The 18,939-nt window shown below is 40.3% G+C and overlaps 3 protein-coding genes across 4 annotated transcripts; all 3 read left to right on the top strand.

Annotated features, from left to right (window-relative positions):
* Positions 1–87: 87 nt before the first annotated feature.
* On the top strand, positions 88–1,880 carry mEFTs (elongation factor Ts, mitochondrial). Its single transcript, XM_064690718.1, has 3 exons — positions 88–577; positions 642–890; positions 1,226–1,880. Exons 1-3 carry the CDS (start codon positions 410–412, stop codon positions 1,754–1,756), a joined length of 948 nt encoding a protein of 315 aa, XP_064546788.1. The 5' UTR covers positions 88–409; the 3' UTR covers positions 1,757–1,880.
* Positions 1,881–2,517: 637 nt separating this feature from the next.
* LOC135434220 (uncharacterized) lies at positions 2,518–3,350 on the top strand. The gene has a single exon (XM_064690720.1). It carries the CDS (start codon positions 2,613–2,615, stop codon positions 3,270–3,272), a length of 660 nt encoding a protein of 219 aa, XP_064546790.1. The 5' UTR covers positions 2,518–2,612; the 3' UTR covers positions 3,273–3,350.
* A 605-nt stretch (positions 3,351–3,955) lies between these two features.
* On the top strand, positions 3,956–18,529 carry qua (quail). Of its 2 annotated transcripts, none has more exons than XM_064690717.1 (7): positions 3,956–4,262; positions 14,714–14,923; positions 14,980–15,182; positions 15,298–16,225; positions 16,947–17,978; positions 18,047–18,238; positions 18,310–18,529. In XM_064690717.1, the coding sequence occupies exons 1-7, from the start codon at positions 4,236–4,238 to the stop codon at positions 18,421–18,423; spliced, it is 2,706 nt and encodes a 901-aa protein (XP_064546787.1). In that variant the 5' UTR covers positions 3,956–4,235; the 3' UTR covers positions 18,424–18,529. The 2 variants fall into 2 exon arrangements, with proteins under 2 accessions (XP_064546787.1, XP_064546786.1); XM_064690716.1 differs by lacking the exon at positions 3,956–4,262 and adding an exon at positions 10,732–11,036.
* The last annotated feature ends 410 nt before the right edge of the window (positions 18,530–18,939 follow it).

Genomic DNA, 18,939 nt, shown 5'->3' with positions numbered 1-18,939 from the left:
TTGTGTCCGAAAATGTACTAAAAAATACCAAATAACAAATTATTAAAATTAAATACGGGAAACAAGTATTGCACAAGCAAAACAGCATCCAAAGAAATCAACTTACGTTTATTAGTTATTGTTTAATTACGCGCCGCAACGCGATAACTTTTACTTTTTTTACTATTTCGGGGCCACAGCCGGTGTCCGAGCATACCAACGAGTTGAAAACAAATGCAAATTACAGGCACCTACATATAAATTGAAATTGATTTAACAAACTCAGCAGCAAACAAATCAACGTCGCCCTTGGCAGCAGGCTAAGCGCAACAAGTAACCATTATACATTTTAAACCTAGAACCCATTAGGCACACAGACTGTAAACATCTAAATTTGTCCAAAAAAAAAAAATAAAAAAAAAAAGCCCCAATGTTGCTACAGAAATTTTGTGCCCGGGCTCTGCACACCACGCGCCAGCTGTGCAGCGCTGGCGCTGGCCTCGAGAAGAGCGCGTTGTCCACGCTGCGCAAGAAGACCGGCTACACATTTGCTAACTGTAAAAAGGCGCTCGAATTGCATAACAACGATGTCAAGCAGGTGAGAGATAGGGCAGCTCGGGCGAGGAGAGCGGATTAAAAGCCTTACTAACTGTATTTTACAGGCAGAAAAATGGCTGCATGAACAGGCGCAATCACTTGGCTGGTCCAAAGCCACAAAATTGTCGGATCGCATCACAACACAGGGTCTGGTGGGCGTCCTGGTAAGCGGCAATCGTGGCGCCATGGTGGAGCTCAACTGTGAAACGGACTTTGTGGCACGCAACGATACCTTCAAGCGGTTTGTTGATCACGTGTCACGCATTGTTCTACACTATACGGATCTCACCGAGTTCGATGGTGATCTATGGAAGGTAACCTGCGCAGCACAAAAAGCATGTGCCTTCGGAACACCGAAGATTAAATACTCTTGTAAATGCAATTCATTCAATAGGGACTGTAGCAGTCCGATGTTGAAAAGAGAGATATACGAGAAGAATATTGAAGCTTGTAATTTAGAGATTTAGATAAGATTTAGATATCGACGATACTTTCTGTAGAGCTATATGATATAGTGTACTGTCTATTGCTATTGATGAAGAATTTATATACTTTATGGAGGTGGAAGTCATTTCTTTAACTTTGCTTTTGCAAGAGTAAATATCTTCACTCATTAATTAATGCATCTATCTATATGTAATTTTTGCAGCTTGGTTTCGACGCGGATGCGCTTAGGAATCTGGAGACGCCGCAAGGCGGCTCACTAGCCGACCATTTGGCGTTGCTCATTGGCGCGATGGGCGAAAATGCCAGCATTAGGCGCGCTCTTTGCTTCAAGGTCAACAACGATTTGCGGCTAGCGGGCTATGCGCATCCGGCGCCCACCAACGTTAGCACCACACAAAATATAACACAAGTGGGCAAATATGGAGCTATTGTCGCGTTTCGTTCTGAACAGGAAATGGATGATCCGGAAGTTCAGAAGGGCATATGCCAGCAAATTGTGGGCATGAAGCCAATCAAAATAGGCGAATACGACAAGGATATGCCGGCTGAGAACAAAGACGATGAAACATGTCTCATCCACCAGGAGTATCTGCTGGATGCCGATAAGACGGTTGGTGAAGTGCTCAAGGAAAATGGCATTAGCATTATTGACTATCATCGCTTCGAATGCGGGGAACAGACGCAGCGCGACCTCAAAGAGATTATCCGTGCCCAGCAGCAGAACAGCAATTGACGCCATAACCAAACCTGAACTGGACGTAGTATACAAAATTGTTGTACATCTTATCTGTTAATTCCCATATACTGGCGAAAACTAACGAATTTCGGAAGAACAAAAAAAAAAACATTTAAATAAACCCTAGGTGCCTTTCAATTGCATGCGTCATGCCCCCGAAACGGAGAGGTAGCATGAATGCGGGAAGCACGCTTGAGCGCCTCCGCTGCCGGTGGCAACTAACTCAAAGAATGGCTTGTTTATGAATCGAGTTTTGTTCTGCTGCCGGTAATTACCCGCACGTCACACTCGCCCCCTCCCCACAAATAAGATATGCGGAAACACAGGTGGTTAGTGTAACAGAACCTCTCGCTCAGTATATGCCATGAGAGAGTTACCCTTCCATTTGGTTCGGGGCTCTTTTTAATTAACCCTACATCCTGCACATACAATACAGAGATTTAAGTTAAAAGTTGCCCTCGGTCATCAAGTTATTCCAGTGAGCAGAGATCGGGCTCGAGTCGAAAGCTTGTGCATGGGTATAATGATCTTTAGGCCGTAAGCCCGTTTAACTAACCAAATCCTACCCTAGAAAGATTTCTTAATTGGATGTGTGAAAACTTCCATTTACACTAAAAATAGTATTAAATTAAATATATTTTATAGAAAACAAATCCTTTAAGTTAATTTGAGTTGGAATATATAATTTTATATAAAATATTTATATACAGTTGGCTTTAAAAATGAGAATTGGTTTGTAAAAATCCTCTTACCAGAGTAGTCTATGCCTGGAATAGTTGCTGGCCCTGTTAACTGATCTGTCAGCGAGACGCTTGACTTATTTGACAATCCTAATTGTAGAAAAACGTACAAAATGGACTATTTGGACCTGGACTCGTTTCGCTCCAGATATAGTGATATAACGGTAACTGCCGTGCCCGCCAAGCGACAGAAGATAGACGGACAAGATGAGCCACCCGAAACATGGGATGCAGCTGGGTCCTCGGAGAAAGCGCCGGCAGCACGCGTGGAAATCATTCCCATAAACCTACCAAACGGCGCTGCTCCAATCGAGCAGCGCAGCAAGCCAATGCAGCAGCAGCAGCAGCAACAACAATCACAACACGCACAGCAAAAGTTCACACAGGATGCCGTCGCCTACTCCAATGAGTACCAGCAGGTGCTGGCCAAGCTGGAGTACACCAAATACGTGCAGGCCCAACTGCAGCTGATGTCTAGCAACAATGCGCTGGGCGCATGCGCATTTGGCGAGCTGCTCTACGGTCTGCCTGGCTCCAATATGCAACTGCCCAGTGCCGAAGCTAATGGCACGACCAACATTGTGGACACCTATGACAATCTGCTGGCCGTCATTGCGGAAATGCAGAGCAATTTGGGTCCTACGGCGATTGGTTTGCGTGCGCCAAAGGAACGACTCTTACGTGATATTGCCCATGCACGTGTCCTGGTGCGGGAGTGCATTCTGATGCTGATGCGCGACCATCAGCAGCAGCAGCAGTCGTGTGAGGAGTGACGTCAGCATTTGACTTGTTAATTGCACGACTTTGTTTTCAATGGAGCGCAATAAAAAGAACAACAAACTAAACCAAAATGCGTCAAGTTCCAAGAACACACACACGCACAAGTTTATTAACACTTACCTCTCTCTTACACATGAATGTGCAATGTGGTGGTCACACTGTTGGTTAACACTCCAACAACAAAAATGTCTGCCCAAAAGGGTCACGAAACTGAGTGACGCCAACGGCGGCGCCGACGTCGCAGCCACGGTTGCCTTGACATGCGACCGAGCCGCGCTTCAATTGAAGCCATCAGGTACGCTCAGTCGTAAGCCGACTTTTCACGGGTTAAGCCACTCTCTGCCGCTCACGCATTGGCAATTGTTCAAATTTTGTGATTTGTGGCAGCGCAACTGCCTTTTGTTTCCGTTTACAATTCGGGTTAATTTGTTTGGAAAGTGCGCAACAGTGCTTTTATTTCCGCTGCACACTTTTCGCAATAAATTATAAATTACGCAAAAAAAAACCAAATTATAAATAAACAGCACAGCAGCACAAACGATAATTATACTAGCACACGCTGATCTTTAAGCGCGCGACGCTACTTCTCTCTCTCTTTCTTTAAGCTTGCTTATTGTGTGTGTGTGTGTGTGTGTGTGTGTGTGCAACGGTAAATTTGCGAAAAAACGAATTAGGAAAACAGAGCGGCAATAAAGCCGGCATTTGCGTTAGGTGGTGACAGCAAAAGGAGTGCGAAAAAATTAAAATTGTTTAATTTGTTGCTGTTGCTGTAATTGGACAGCGGCTTTTTTGCCATTGGCGCAACTAACAACAACAACAACAATAATAAATATAACAACAGCTGCAATAAAAGCAGCCAGCTGCATTTGTCGCTTGCAGTTTTTCTTCATTTCGCTTTGTGCTTTGGATTTTTGCATGACAGCAGCAACAAAAACAACAACAAATTAGTGCACAAAATGCCGCCGTTTAATTTCATTAAGCAGGTGAGTGTGAAAATAAAAATTAAAGCGTTTATTTATTGCATGTGTTAACAAAACTATTAAATTGAACTATTTGAATGCAAACATGTAAATGCATATGATTTATGTATGTGCACACACTTCAGATCGGGCCACTATATAATAATGTTTCCCTCCTCACTTTAGAACATAATCTTCAATCGGACCATTATTTCATAAAGATCTTAAGATCATATATCATATACATATATGTATGTCGTAAGGGTATTTTATCTGCGACTCTTCGAAGATAACGGCATTATTGTTTTTCAGTTAGGGACAGAAAAAAAAGGGTCACGACTAAGCACTTAAAAATACGCGTGTGTAGAAATTGTGTTTTCTAGATCACGACTTCTTTTACATTTCATATATTTCATTAAACAATTTCTAAACCCAAATCTCTGCCGGAAGGTGTTACTTACAGTCACGAAGAGCATGAAGAACGAACCCAGTTGAACTTATTTTAAAGGGCATTCAAACTGTGATATAGACTGAAGTTCTCTGCTCTTGATTTGGGGAAAAAGATTATCTAAATCTAGAAAGATATGTTAATCAAGGTTAAGGTTAAGTTAAGTCAAGCGCCAGCTTACAAGACTTATTTAGCTTATTGTAGCTTCGACTAACTATTAAGCTTAAAAAAGTATCCCCACGCAATCTGCGTATTCCTCGAACCTTACTTTTAGATAACATATCCATAACTACTCATTTGTCCTCAAGTTTCCGAGTTCGAGTTAATTAGAATATCATAGTTGGCACTCGATGTTGTAGCCTTGCTCCAATGTCTCAGATGTGGATAGGTATCATGACAACTAGAACAACTACTCGACATATCTACATTTCATATTTAACAACCAAGCGACAGACGTGTCTAATTGGCAACACCGAAAGACAGGCGTACGGGAAATGGAAATGAAATCGAACACTTCAAACGCTACGCAATTTGAATACTCGTCTCATATTGGGCGCTACGAAAATAGATTTATCTGAAATCAGCAAGACACAGCTGGAAACGGAGATGCGGCTTTTGTAATTAAGCGTGTCTGCTGCTGGGAGATGCTCCGGGAGATAGCTTCCGGTGATTAAATATTCAAACAAACAGAAGAATAAAAGAGAAGCGATCCATTTAAAAGTGCTCGACTAGCAGATACCCTGTGTCCAGCTATGAGAATCTATAACACACATTACTGACACACAAAGGTTAAATTATTTCTTTAATAATTTCTGTGTTCATTGTCCGATCGTTATTAAAACGGAAGGTCATCAAGATGGCATATATACCAAAAATGAAGGATATACATCTAAATTATCTTTCCTACATTGTATCAAAAAAGAAATATCATTGTATGTTCTTCGAGAAACTAAATGCTTCAGCACTTAAGCTAGAAATTGATATTTATCCATTTTGGGAACAATGGAAGAGTTTTATCTCAAGCCTTCATAGTTTTTAATATCAGCATATCATGCCTGTTGCTGCCTATAACACCCCTCTTACCCATTGCCATTGGCTGCAGGGTATACAATAGAAAACAGAAGAAGATGTAGATAAAATAGAATAGAACAAGATATCATAAAGGTGGGAATAATTTCTACGGGTACCTAGCACAGCGTCGAGCTTTCTACAACAACGAAGATTCTTGTCTGCTTACAAATGCAAATGGACAGTGTTTTAGAGGCTAGTCTCAGGGGATCTGATTAGATTTCGTAGCCGGACTGGGCCTGGCCTAATGAATTTCCAAGACCATTAAAGCAACATTTTGGTTTAATTTCGAGGCTTTTCTTTTTGCGGGCCGTGTGATAATTAAGATGAATGACCCAACCCGAGAGAGTCCAAGACTGGAGTGTTTTTTGTTATTTTTTTTTTGTTTAGAAAGTTATTGCACCATAACATTTAGAAATAAATAGGCGTTCGCTCCCGATGCTGGGCCAACTGGGTGCTGGCTGCTGGCTGCTGGGTCTTTTATCTAGACGGTGTGCCCATATATTTGCATTTTTAGTATGGCCAGGTTAATTGCATGTTAAATAACTGTTAAATAACGGTTAGCGTATATCTGCAGCTGTCGGTTGTTATGGTTCAACTCAAGCAATTGTTGTTCAACTTCTTGTGCAATTGCGCTTGGCTTTCTTTTCTAGCCAGCCAGAAAGACAGACAGACAGTCAGACAGACGAACAGACTGTCAGACAGACAGACAGACAGTCGGCTCGTTCGCTGGGCACCCACTGTAATAATGCTGAAATTATTTTGAACTTTGTCTTCGCACCCACATCCAATGCTTTTTAGTTTGTACTTTTTTTTCGGCGTGGGAAGACAGCAGCCAACAGCCTCTCCGCGGCCTGTCTTAGGGTTTTTTTTTATTATTTATTTTTCTTTATTTTTCACGCTTCCAAAATTACGAACCACAGTGGGACTCTACTAACGGTAGCTATCGCGAGCAATGCCGCAAATCAATACAAATCAAATCAAATCAAATCAAATCAAGTCTATTAAACTGGTTTCGACTCTCAGCTTTCAAAATAACGTTGATTAATGACGCCTTTTGTTTCATTCTATCAATGCTCATTAACAATTATCAATGCTTAACAAAAATGCATTTTGTTCATAATTGAGTTAAAACCTTTTATAGCTGTTGCCTTAATAATTATTTTAAGCTGGAAAATATTTTGAATATAACGAATTTTATGTACACTTTGATTTAGTTAGAGCCGAGTTTAAAGGCCTCATATTGAAAGTTTTAAAAGTTATATTACAAATCTTATATCAAAAGTGGATTTGATAAGAAATTTACTATACTAAAGCCAAACTTTAACATTTTTGGGGGAATCTATTTTTGCTTAGAAAACAAAATGTAACCAACGTTATTTATTTGTTGATATTTCAAGTATACATGAAGAGAAGAACATTGAATAGAGCACGATTAAAATTTAATAATATTTGCTTCATTAAATGTGTTCAATTTATAGATTGAATCATCTTTCGATCATAACAAACGTGATGACATTTTCAGTTAGCCTCTTTATTTGTTTTTTTTTTTTTTCTATTAAGTTACAGTAAAGAACGTATTTCCATTTGTGTTAGAAACAGCTGGACAGCTGGTTATCTAGTCTGGTCTGGTCTGGTCTGGTCTTTGAAAAAGCGCTGGCAATTAACGTTCGGTCGCCAAAGAGAACGCGCTGAGAAATGACTTGATATTGGAATCGGGCTCAGGCCGGCGACTGCAGCGCATGTTTGCCATATTTTAGCCATCTACAGCCTGGCACAGCTTTGCTGATGATGGCTAATGAAAAGACGGCCAAAGAAGAGCGCTCTGCTCTAAGCAAAAAAAAAAAGACAACAGCAAATCGGCACAAACACCGCTAGCGGGGCCAAAGCAGTTGGAATACTACAAATCAAAGCGGTATATTGTAAACCCCCCTCCCAATTCCCTCTAAAAGTCTGGTTGTTGTTGTTGTTGCCTTGGCTGCTTCCATTGCAACAGAGTCAAATGCATTTAATGCGCTCGCATTGTTTAAACTTTACGTAAATGTCGTTAATGGTTTGTTTGTCTTCAGGTGGGACTGAATTTTCAAAAAAAATAAAAATAAATAAACCAAAGCAAACAATAAAATTGTTGCGGGTATTTACTTGGATATTTTTTTTTGAAAAGGAAAAGTCAATTGTTTGGCTTGACGTGTGGTAATTACCATAAATTGTAAATTACATTTTTCATCATATTTTTTTTTTGTTTTGATTTTCTGTATGCTAAAACTCGCACATTTCCAATGGCAAATATTTTGCATTTACCATTTGCTTTCATTTTTGTTTTGTTTTTGTTGCCAGTCGGTTCACGCCTCAACCTCAACGGTTGATTGAACTTGTCAGAGTTGGCTGAGTTGGCGTCTCCTTTGGTTATGCTGTAAGCCAAATCCCGAGCTATAGTTGAGGGGGTTTCCTGCTGTTTTATACCCACTTAAAAGCTTAAATATAGTAAAAAGAAGTTATATAAATGTATGCAACAGGCAGAAGATGCCTTCTGTTGCCTATAAAATATATAAATTATTGTTTGAGATTACGAGCTGAGTTGATCTGAGTATGTCTGTCTGCATTTCGGTAAGAGCTTAGATATTATATATATGGTAAGAGCTTAGATATTATAGAAGGAGATGTTCCAGATTCAGTATAATAGTATACCATAAGCAGATAAAGCTTCTTATTTGCAATCGATAACTTAACCTGATATTTAAATATCGATTTGAGAATGTCCGTCTGTCTTTCGGTAAGAGTTAAGATACTATAGGAGGAGAGGTACCAGATTTAATATAAAGCATACCATATGCAGATAAAGCTCATGTTATATGCTATCGATAACTTATCCCGATATCCCCGATAAATATTGATGTACAGCCCTTTTATTATTGTTTGGGATGACGAGCTGAGTTGATCTGAGTATGTATGTCCGCCTTTCGGTATAAACTCAGATACTACAGGAGGAGAGGTTCTAGATTTAGTATAATAGAATACAGTACGCATATAAAGCCTATGTTATTTGTTATCGATAAATTATCCCGATATTTAAATATCGATTTGCAGCCCTCTTATTTTGAGCATATTATTGGTTTCATATGTATACCATTTCTATTTGAAGTTCATTTAAATGCATCGATAACTTCGCCCGTTTTATCGAAATAGATAAATATTGCTTTTTACTTCACAAAGCATTTGGTGTAAAAAATAATTCAATATTCATCTATCTATTCGTCTAATTCATCTAAATGAATTAGGTAGTAGAGCACAGGGTATCTCCTTAGTCGGGCACGCCCGGGTAGAGCACTTTTACTTGATTTCTTTTATTTTGAAAGGCAACGCATTGTTGCAGCGGGCAGTAAGTTACAGATACTTAGTTCAAGCCCAAGGCGCACTGCATAGGCCCATTAGCGTCTGGCGCGCTTTGCACACACTTCCACTCATTAAAGTGCCATACCGAAAAGCGATTACGAAATTTTGGCTTAATTGCGTTCAAAATATTAAATTGTTAAACAAATCATAAACAAAAGTTCGCTTACATTTCAACCGCTTTCCACGGGGGGAAAAAACTTAGACACAAAGTCTTGAAGCGTGAGCGTAAGCTTCGACTTGGTCTGCAATTGTTTTCCGTTGGCTGTAAATGATTATGGCAAATGTTTGTCACAACTCTTTGTGCATAAATCATGAAAGTAAATGCCCAGCGAAGCAACACAATTGACAATCCATTGGAAACCTGATAGATGCCAGTTACTAATATGCATCTTACGTTTAACTCTCTATATGCATGATTGCGTATGGAAAATGTCAATGCAGCAAGTGGCTAATACTAATGCCAAACAAGACAAGATAAGCCCAAGACGACTTGTTGTTGTACCCTTTAGGGTGCCGATTTGTTTATTCAAAATATTACCACAGAACAGCTTATGAAAGTTTCTTAAAAGTCTCCTATTAAAAAATAAATTTTTAAGTTCCTTGCAAAGTTCATGTTAGTTTGTCTTGCTCGCTAAAATTTCGAATTGCCCAAATTTGAAAAATTAAAAAAAAAATGGTTCTTATTTAACTGTTTATTACAATATGCAAACACTGTTCAGGGCTGCCATATGAGCGCTTTATTATAATAAGGTGGCAATACTGTTATGCTATCTTCAGGTTAAATATTTAACAGCCTAATGAGCTGATAGGTAAACTTGGAAAGGCAGTTACGAGTAACGGGAAATTGAAAACGAAAAAGTTTATTTTGGAATGTAAAATTTGACGGGAGAGTAGGAGAATGTGTTATGTTTTTAAATATGCATCGAGAAAACCTTAGCATATCTAGCTGTCTCCAAATATTATTCCAAGCATTTGACATTTGAAACCCTTCAATATTGTTGGACAAACTGCACAGCATAGCGCCAATACCCTAGAGGGCATAGCCATTGCAGCGACTTATAGGGTAATGACAGAATAGCAACTATCCCTTTTCTAGCTTTCCTATGCCGAGTCGCATATGCACATGGCTTGATGTGCCGTTGCCATTTGCTAACCGCAAGAAAACGGCTGCGCTTTCTGCTTTTCTCACTTTTCTCTCAGCAAAGACACATAACTGATAATTTCATTCATATTCCACTCGAAGTCGTCGTCGTCGTCGTCGCAGTCGTCTTCGTAGACAACGATGTCGGTCTCTGAGTCACAGACGCAACGCTTCCCAGTTGTTGGCCAAGCTCTCTGGCCATAAACTTGATGGCATCGCATTCGCTGCGACCAGTCTGCATTTGGCTTTCTGGCAACGACGACGCACGCGGCTCGTCCAGTTGCGAATCTCGGGTTTTCCCTCGCTCCAAGCTAACGGTTGACGCGTCTGTGGGAAAGGCAAAGCGGCGAGCTGCCCGACTTTGTTTTGCACAATCTGTGAGGCCTTTGCCTCCTAATCAACTTTACTTCACTTTTACTTTATTTGACTGTTTTACAAAATTTCCATTGACAACCTTTAACACAGATTTCAGCTCAAAATTCTATTGTGAAAATCCAAAAACCACAAAAAAAAAACCAATTAAAGCCAAAAGAAAAAATAGAGTGCAAAAAAAAATTGGTGTTGTGCGCGATTTGAAAATTGGTTCATATGACTTTCCTGCTTGGGGGAAAAGGATTTCACTTTGAGTGCCAAATCACCGGCAATTGAAAACTAGTTCAAGGCTGCCTACCTGTTGCCTCCAATATCGCCAATCTATCGCCCGAGACACACTGTCAACATGGAGCTAACGTTGTCGCCAAAAGAAACGGTATTTACTGGCATTTCGTTATGCATACTTATGTCCCATCCCATCCTCTCTCTCTCTCTCTCTCTCTCTCTTTTAAATTATATATTACACAGATATCTTCAAGTGGCGACAACTTGATTTGCTTGTTTCTTTCGCTAATTACGAGCTGACAATTATTATTTGTTTTTATAGATGTTATTAATGTTATTGCGTACGGATTAGGATCGTGTTCATAATTTTTTGATTGTTTAAACAGCATTTAGCATAGCTTCTGTATTTAATTTGCGTCTATTCGGGCGTATAAAACTCTAAAACACATGTTTTTATTGTTATCTTTTAAAATACTCTCAAGGATTTCAAATATATGTAACTATAAGTTTTAGTTATCTTTTAAATACTCTCAAGGATTTCAAATATAACTCTAAATACTTAATATTTCAGTTCTATGTATAGGCAGTTTTTTTTTGTTACATGAAAACAAATTTACAGTATTCCAAATCCTTTTACAGGATTATTTGGAGTATCTGCTTTAATATCGAAATATATTCCATTCGTATCCTAATTAAATTGTCTTGAATATTCCATAAAAGTTAATCCAATTTTAAATAATTTATTCCGATTATATTCCTTATACTCTAAAAAAAAAAAACGTAATCATTTTTTAATTGTATGAATAATACTAACATCCGAAAAATACGCAATCCTCTTCATTCTCTTTACTATATTTTGTCTTCTTTTCACGTAATCAGTTTAATTAACTTTCTTTGTAATCGCATAAATGTTTTCTGGTTTGTTTTAACTAATTGCACTTACTAAAATCGCGTGCGTCTCGTGTCATGCGCTCATTAAAAAGAAAACAAATTTCATTATATCATTTCCATTAAGGGACTCATATAAACTGTGACAGAATTCTTGAAATTAAACAATTAAGAATATTTTAATTGAAAGTGCGCGTCTAGATAATGTTTTGCATTTAAATAATTAGGATTCTTTATATTCTTTAAAAAAAATGGAAAGAGAATTCTTGGAGAATTCTATATAATTATAAAGACAGCACTTTAAAGATGTTCAAAAGTATATAAACTTTCAAGGGACTCTTTACATATATTTACAAGAAATAAAATAATAATACTTTTTTAAAAGTATATTGACTTAAAAGCCTTCATTAAAATTAAAACTAATATTATTAATTTTTCAACTATATGCAAATTTTTAACCCTGAATCCATTTCAAATGGGTAAAAATGTTTAATGATGTTGTGAAAATGTATGTAAAATTCAGACGCAAGCAATTTCGACCACATAAATTATATAAATTCTTGATCAGCATCAATACCCGTGTCGATCTAGCCACGTTCGACTATCTGTCCGTCTTTCCATCGAACGCGTCAATCTCAGAATCTATAAGAGCTAGAGTATTGAGACTAGAGTCTATTGTCGTAGAACGCAAGGATCTCAGAACCTAAAGGAGATAGAGACTTGAAAGTTGGAATATGGGTTCTTCTAGTGCCTGCGCAGTGCGCGCTTCTTTCCGATCATCGATAACTTGCCCTATTTCCAAGCAATCGATAAAAATCGATATACAAACGTGAATTTGGACAAATCTGCGAGGCTTTAAAAGCTAGAGTTACCAAATTGGACATGTAGCTTCTTGAATAGTATAGACAGATAAAATATCTTTAATTTTAAAGCTATCGCCAACCCCCCGCCTCCTCTCCTTAGCTTTAAATCAAATGAATGATTCAATTGAAATTTCCCAACAAGTATCAAGTATCTTTCTTTTTTTTTGGCTAGAAGAAGGCTCAGGGTATCGCTTAGTCGGGCACTCCCGACTAGCGCACTCTTCTTTTCTTTTTTAGTTTTGCCAAATTTTAACTGTACCACAAATGATTTTTACCTAGAATCTTACTTTGGGGCCACAAAAATGACACTAATTGGCGGCAACCAAAAACAAAAACTGTGAAAGTTTTCACAACCTACTAAGACCAATTGTCGAGTATATATGTGTATATATATATATATATGTCTTCGATGTGCCAGTTATTTGTCGGAGACTATTTTGAACGGGCGTGTGACAAACGCAGCTTGTCGCTGTCAAGAGTTGAGCTCCTGCCTTCATCAACCGATGTCGGCAGCCGCTCTTTATCAGCCGCAGAGCAGCTCCCAGCAACCGATTCAAGTTATGTTTGCCATTTGCAGACAATAATTAAAATGTTTACGTGTAATTTGATGAGTGCAAGTATTTGATTTTTTGTACGTTAACTTCTATCTTTTATTTATGAGCCAAACACAATTTCAATTATAATTGCTGTTTGCGCCGATTTCTATGAAATGTCATTTGGTTTATGGTCGATGGCGTCACCCCAAACCCAGCCCCAATCCCAGCGAGGCGTAGCATGAACTCGTTTTTCATCACTGCACACAATAAGAAAAAAAAAAACAAAAGCATATTCATTTGGAAAATATTTATAAATAATGCTATTATGCTGCAGTCAAAAGTCAAAGACACGGCTTGGTTAATTAAACGAAATACAAGTCGAGCTCCTGATAAAGATCTGTTCGCTAATGCAATACATATTTTAATTGAGCTGCAGCTGGACAACGCCTGAAGAAGACGCCACCCAATCGTACATACACATAACGGCGACCACTTTCCACTCCCAGCTAGCGTTCCATAAATAAATAAGAAAATTAATGTTCAAATAAAAACAAAAAAAACTGGCTGCCTGGCTGCCCGTCACTCTGGTACAATTTTCACTATCACTTGGCGAACGCTCGCCGCGCAATCGCAATCGGGAAAAGCCAAATGCAGAGCGTGGCCCGACCTGGCCAGCAGGTTTTTCTTTCTTTTTTTTTTTTTTGTTTTTTTTTGGGCGCACATCCTTTGCTAGTCGGAAAAGCCTGTGAGCTATTTGTGAAAAACTGTCTCATGTTTGAGTAACAATTGTGAACCATTTGAAAGGTGTTTCGGTGCACTTGTAACATGTTGTTTTAAATTGACTGACAAGCGCCATTAATTACTGCATTTAAGTGTTGAAAAATGCATCGAAAAAAAAGTCGCTTCGAAAGTTGATTACCCTCCCATTAAATGTAAATCGAGTGGAGAACAGTTAAAACAAGAATATTTTACAACCAGCTGTGGGCTGTAATAGTTTCTATTTCTTAACTCTATTGCCAGGAAGACAATTTGGCGATACTCTCAATTATTTTGCAGTAATACTTAACTCTATCACCAGGAAGACAATTCGGCGATACTTTAAATTAAAAAAGGTTTCTTAGCGCAGAATTTATATACCCTCAATTATTTTGCAGTGTTTCTTAGCTCTATCACCAGGAAGACAATTCGGCGATACTTCAAATTAAAAAAAAAAGTATCTTAGCGCAGAACTTATATACTCTCAATTATTTTGCAGTATTTCTTAGCTCTATCACCAAGACAATTTGGCGATACTTTAAATTAAAAAAGGTTTCTTAGCGCAGATTTTATATTCTCTTAATTATGTTAGCGTGTTCCTAAGCTCTATCACCAGGAAGAGAATTTAGCGATACTTTAAATTAAAAAAAAAGTATCTTAGCGCAGAATTTATTTAAAAGACAAAAAATAAGTCATTACAATAAGAAACATTCCTAAATGTACTTTACACAACACAATCTCTTGTGCCCCACATTCTAAATGATGTCATTCTCAACCATTCTAAGGAGGTGCGTCCAAACACGATACCGGACCTCAAGGTGGATGCCACATTCCGCAAGCTGCCCAAGCAGGCCGTAAGCTTTGCGCTCTGGAAAATTGATGAGGATCACCTGGAGGCAGTGGCACGGCCACAATATGGCACCTTCTATGACAATTGCGCCTACATCATCTACGCATCCAATCTCGTCGGACACTATGCCAGCCACGAGACTATCGTATGTACACACAACCATATTTAATGTTCAATTAATAACCACATTTTTCATTGTAGACGCGGGAGCAGAAGCCGAATGTGCCGCTGGAGCGGTATATACACTATTGGCTGGGCAGTAATGTCACCGAACAGAATCGCTCGAATGTGGTGCACAAAATTCAGGAGCTCGACTCGTATCTGGGCAATGTGTCGTCCATTTATCGCGAAGCACAGAATCATGAGAGCGCACGCTTCTTGTCCTACTTCAAAAATGGCTACGAGTGAGTATTGTCCGTGATTTGGTATACGGATCGAACCGAAGTCTTCTCTTTTGCTTCGGTTTGAAATTAGCTTTGGCTTGCCCACATTCTCATCCCAATCCTTGTTACATTTCAGTGTGCTCTCCGGCGCTTTGATCAATTCAACGCAAAAGACACGTCTCTTCCAGTTGTACGGCCGCAAATGGTTGCGGGCCGTTGAGCTGTCCAACATAGACTGGACGCACTTCAATTCGGACTACATCATGGTACTGCTAATGGATGCCGTGAAATTTGTGTGGATTGGACGCTCCAGTGCGGCAATTGAGCGGCGCAGCGCACTGGCCTGGGTGCAGCGGCAGCGCAAGGACGGCCAGCTGTGCATTGTGGACGATGGCTATGAGCAGTCCATGAGCGCCGAGCAGAAGGAGCTGTGGAACACCGTATTGCCGCTGCAGCAGCGCATGGTCTGCCAGGCACGCCAGCAGGGCAGCGATTACGAGTGCAGCAACAAGGCCGATGCCAATGGCAACAAATTTCGCATCTACAAATGCAATCAACGTGGACGTCTCCACTTGGACCAGCTGGACGTTGGCATGCCCACCAAGGATGATCTGAGCGATGCGCATGGTGTTTATTTGCTGGACAATTTCGGACAGAGCATTTGGTTGTGGGTGGGCGCACAGGCAACGCAAGCGGATGCCCTAACGGCCATGGGCAATGGACGCGCCTTTGTCAAGAAGAAGAAATATCCGAACAGCACGCTGGTGGTGCGAGTGCTGGAGGGCCGGGAGCCCGTTGAGTTTAAGCGTCTGTTCGGCAATTGGCTGACCATCTGGCAGGATAATACACGCGGCCACAAGCCCGTCTCCACCAAGTTAGGCAAATTGGATGCAGTTCTGCTGGGCGAACGCCCCAAAATGGCCGCCGATACGCAACTGGTGGACGATGGACGTGGCGAACGCATTCTGTATCGCATATTCGGCGATCAACTGGAGGAGCTGCCAGCCGCAAAAGCTGTGGTGTTCACCACCAACGCCTCCTATGTGGTCAAGTACACGGTGCAGGTGAGTGCACAAAAAGTGTTGGCCAATTTTGTGGTTTATTCAGCACATTTGAATGGTTTTTATTTTGCATTCAGTGGGTTGGCCAAGAAGTTGTGCTCTTTGGTAATTTTAAGTGGGTTTAACGTGCATTAACTTGGTGGGTTTTCGTTAATTTGCCAAAAGTCCATACATCACATATATAGCATATGATCTATGCATATATTTTGCGTTAGGATCGTTTCACAGATTGACCGCGCCAATTTCATAGCCAAAGACCTGCTTTTCTATTTACTTTCCCTACTTTTCTTTAGTTTTATTAAATGCAACACGCCCTTCTATGCGATTTTCATAGCCTCGTGTGATAAATAAATGATTATTATATATTTTTAGTAATATTATAGAAGTCTATTGCAGCATAAAACTCATTCCTCACTCACTCTACTTCTATCGCCTTTCTATGCGATTTTCATAAACTCAAGTAAGGTCAACAGATTAAAATCGAATTTTAGTGATATTTTTAAGAGCTTGCGTGGGTATGCATTTTGTGTCTCAATTTGCATATAAGTAAATGTGAAATGTAAAATGTTGAAGCAATTTTAGAGCTAAGCACGTGGAATCTTTTAGTCGAGCTCACTTTTGTTTACCATTGTATTGTAATAGATTATTGTGACAGCGAACAATTGTGAGAAAACTCGTTGCATATTATTAAGAAAATATTAATAAATATTTTGATCGTACACAGTGCGCGACCGTTGTGCCCGCTGATCTGGCCTCCGTGGGCATTAAGAGCATCATCTACCAGTGGAATGGCTCAGAGGCGTCTGCCGAAACAATAGCGAAGGCCGACAGCTTTGCCATGACCAGCTTCGAGACACTGAAGGAGCCCGGCATGTTTGTGCAGCTTTATGAGTTCGATGAGACGCCGCATTTCTTGCAGCTTTTCGAGGGCAAACTAATCATCATGCGTGGGCAGCGCAGCGAGCTGTTGCACTCCAATAACAATATGAACTGGGACTTCAAGACGAACATCATGCTGGAGACATTTCTGCTGAAGATCTATGGCGATGCCAGCTACAATGCCAAGGCAGTGGAGGAGCATCCGCTCTCATCGATTAGCTCCAAGGATTGCTATGCCATCAAGACGAATCATGTATGGGTCTGGTGTGGCCAGAGCAGCACGGGCGATGCACGCGAAATGGCCAAGGCAGTCGGCGCCCTGCTGGGCGAGAGCTCACTGGTGCTGGAGGGCAAGGAGAGCAAGGAGTTCTGGCAGTCGGTCGCCATGTATTTCAATCAGACGCTGGTCATCAATGGTCAGTCGTGCGCCAGCAGCACAACGAGCAGCAGCAGCAGCGGCGCCGGCAGCATGTGCAACGGCAGCAGCAACGGCGTCGGCGGCAACATCTCGCCCACATTGAGCAACAATTGTTATCTGAACACCACTGTGCCCATCAAGCCGCGTCCGCCAGTGCAGCTCTTTTTGGTCTGGTGGGAGAAGACCCATTTGCGTTGCGAGGAAATACTTGGCTTTGAGCAACAGGATCTCACCGCAGATTGCACCTACATTCTCGATACGGGCACCTTGGCATACATCTGGCTGGGCGCACAGGCGCGCATCCAGGAGCGTGAACGATACACATCCATTGCGCAGAGCTATGTGCAGAATGCACCATTCGGACGACGCTCAGCTACGGCTTTAGCCATAGTGCGGCAGCATGCGGAGCCCAATGTGTTCAAGGGCTTCTTTGAGACATGGGACAATGAGCGTGGCAAGGTAACGGCTTAATCTTTAATATAATAATCCAATTATATGCTAATTAAAATTTGTTCTTTCTTCTGCAGAATTTCCTCACCTACGAGCAGATGCGCCAGGAATTGGGCACCGTAGCGCCCAGCAACGGTATAAAAGAGGGTTCCGCTTTATTGCTTAACAACAACCAAAAGGATTTCGATGGACACAAAAAGTATCCACTGGCGGTGCTGGTGCAGGAAATGGATATGCTGCCACCCGAAATCAATCCGCTGAGGCGTGAGGTTAGTCTGGCCAACAAAACACCATATGCTCCAATTGTAATATTAATAATTATATGCTCTGCATTTTTCAGGTACACCTAACGCATGATGATTTTGTTTCCGTTTTTAAAATGTCCTTTTATGAATTCGATGAGCTGCCCAAATGGAAAAAGCAGGAACTTAAGAAGCTCTATAAATTATTTTAAGCGAAACATTGTGAAATCGTAGTAGCACACACCCTGTATATAGTAAACGATAATTGGCTTTTTTTTACTCATCTGGAATAGTAATAAAGCAGTTTAAGGTATATTATATTACCCTTCGTAGATTATATTTAAGCACCGTCTTTTATGAATTAATACCAATTATATTCTATGAAATATATCGTAAATAGCTGCTGGACTTATCATGGACGTTTATTGTGCTTCAGGTTGTAGTTTCCACCTCCGAAGAATCGGGTTCATCGTCGCCATCGGAACCTATTTGTGGAGTGTACTTTTATTGACTTGTTTCGACTTAAACTTACTTCAGAGCACTACGTACTGGGAAATATCAAACCCAGTATAAAATCAAATATGCCGCCCAATAGATCCCAAAACATTTTCTGTTCGTTGTGCCTAACGTTCTGTAACTAAATGACAGCAATTGCAATTTTGGACTATTCGGACTTGGCACGCAAGTCACCCATTTAATGAGCCATAACCAAAACGCAAAAGTTAATT

Source organism: Drosophila montana, unplaced genomic scaffold (assembly GCF_035044405.1).
Source record: "Drosophila montana isolate Dmon_TW-CO22-7 unplaced genomic scaffold, ASM3504440v1 contig_3282_1, whole genome shotgun sequence".
NCBI lineage: Eukaryota > Metazoa > Arthropoda > Insecta > Diptera > Drosophilidae > Drosophila > Drosophila montana.
Note: the sequence above shows the minus strand (reverse complement) of the source record. Positions and strands in the feature narration are given on the sequence as shown.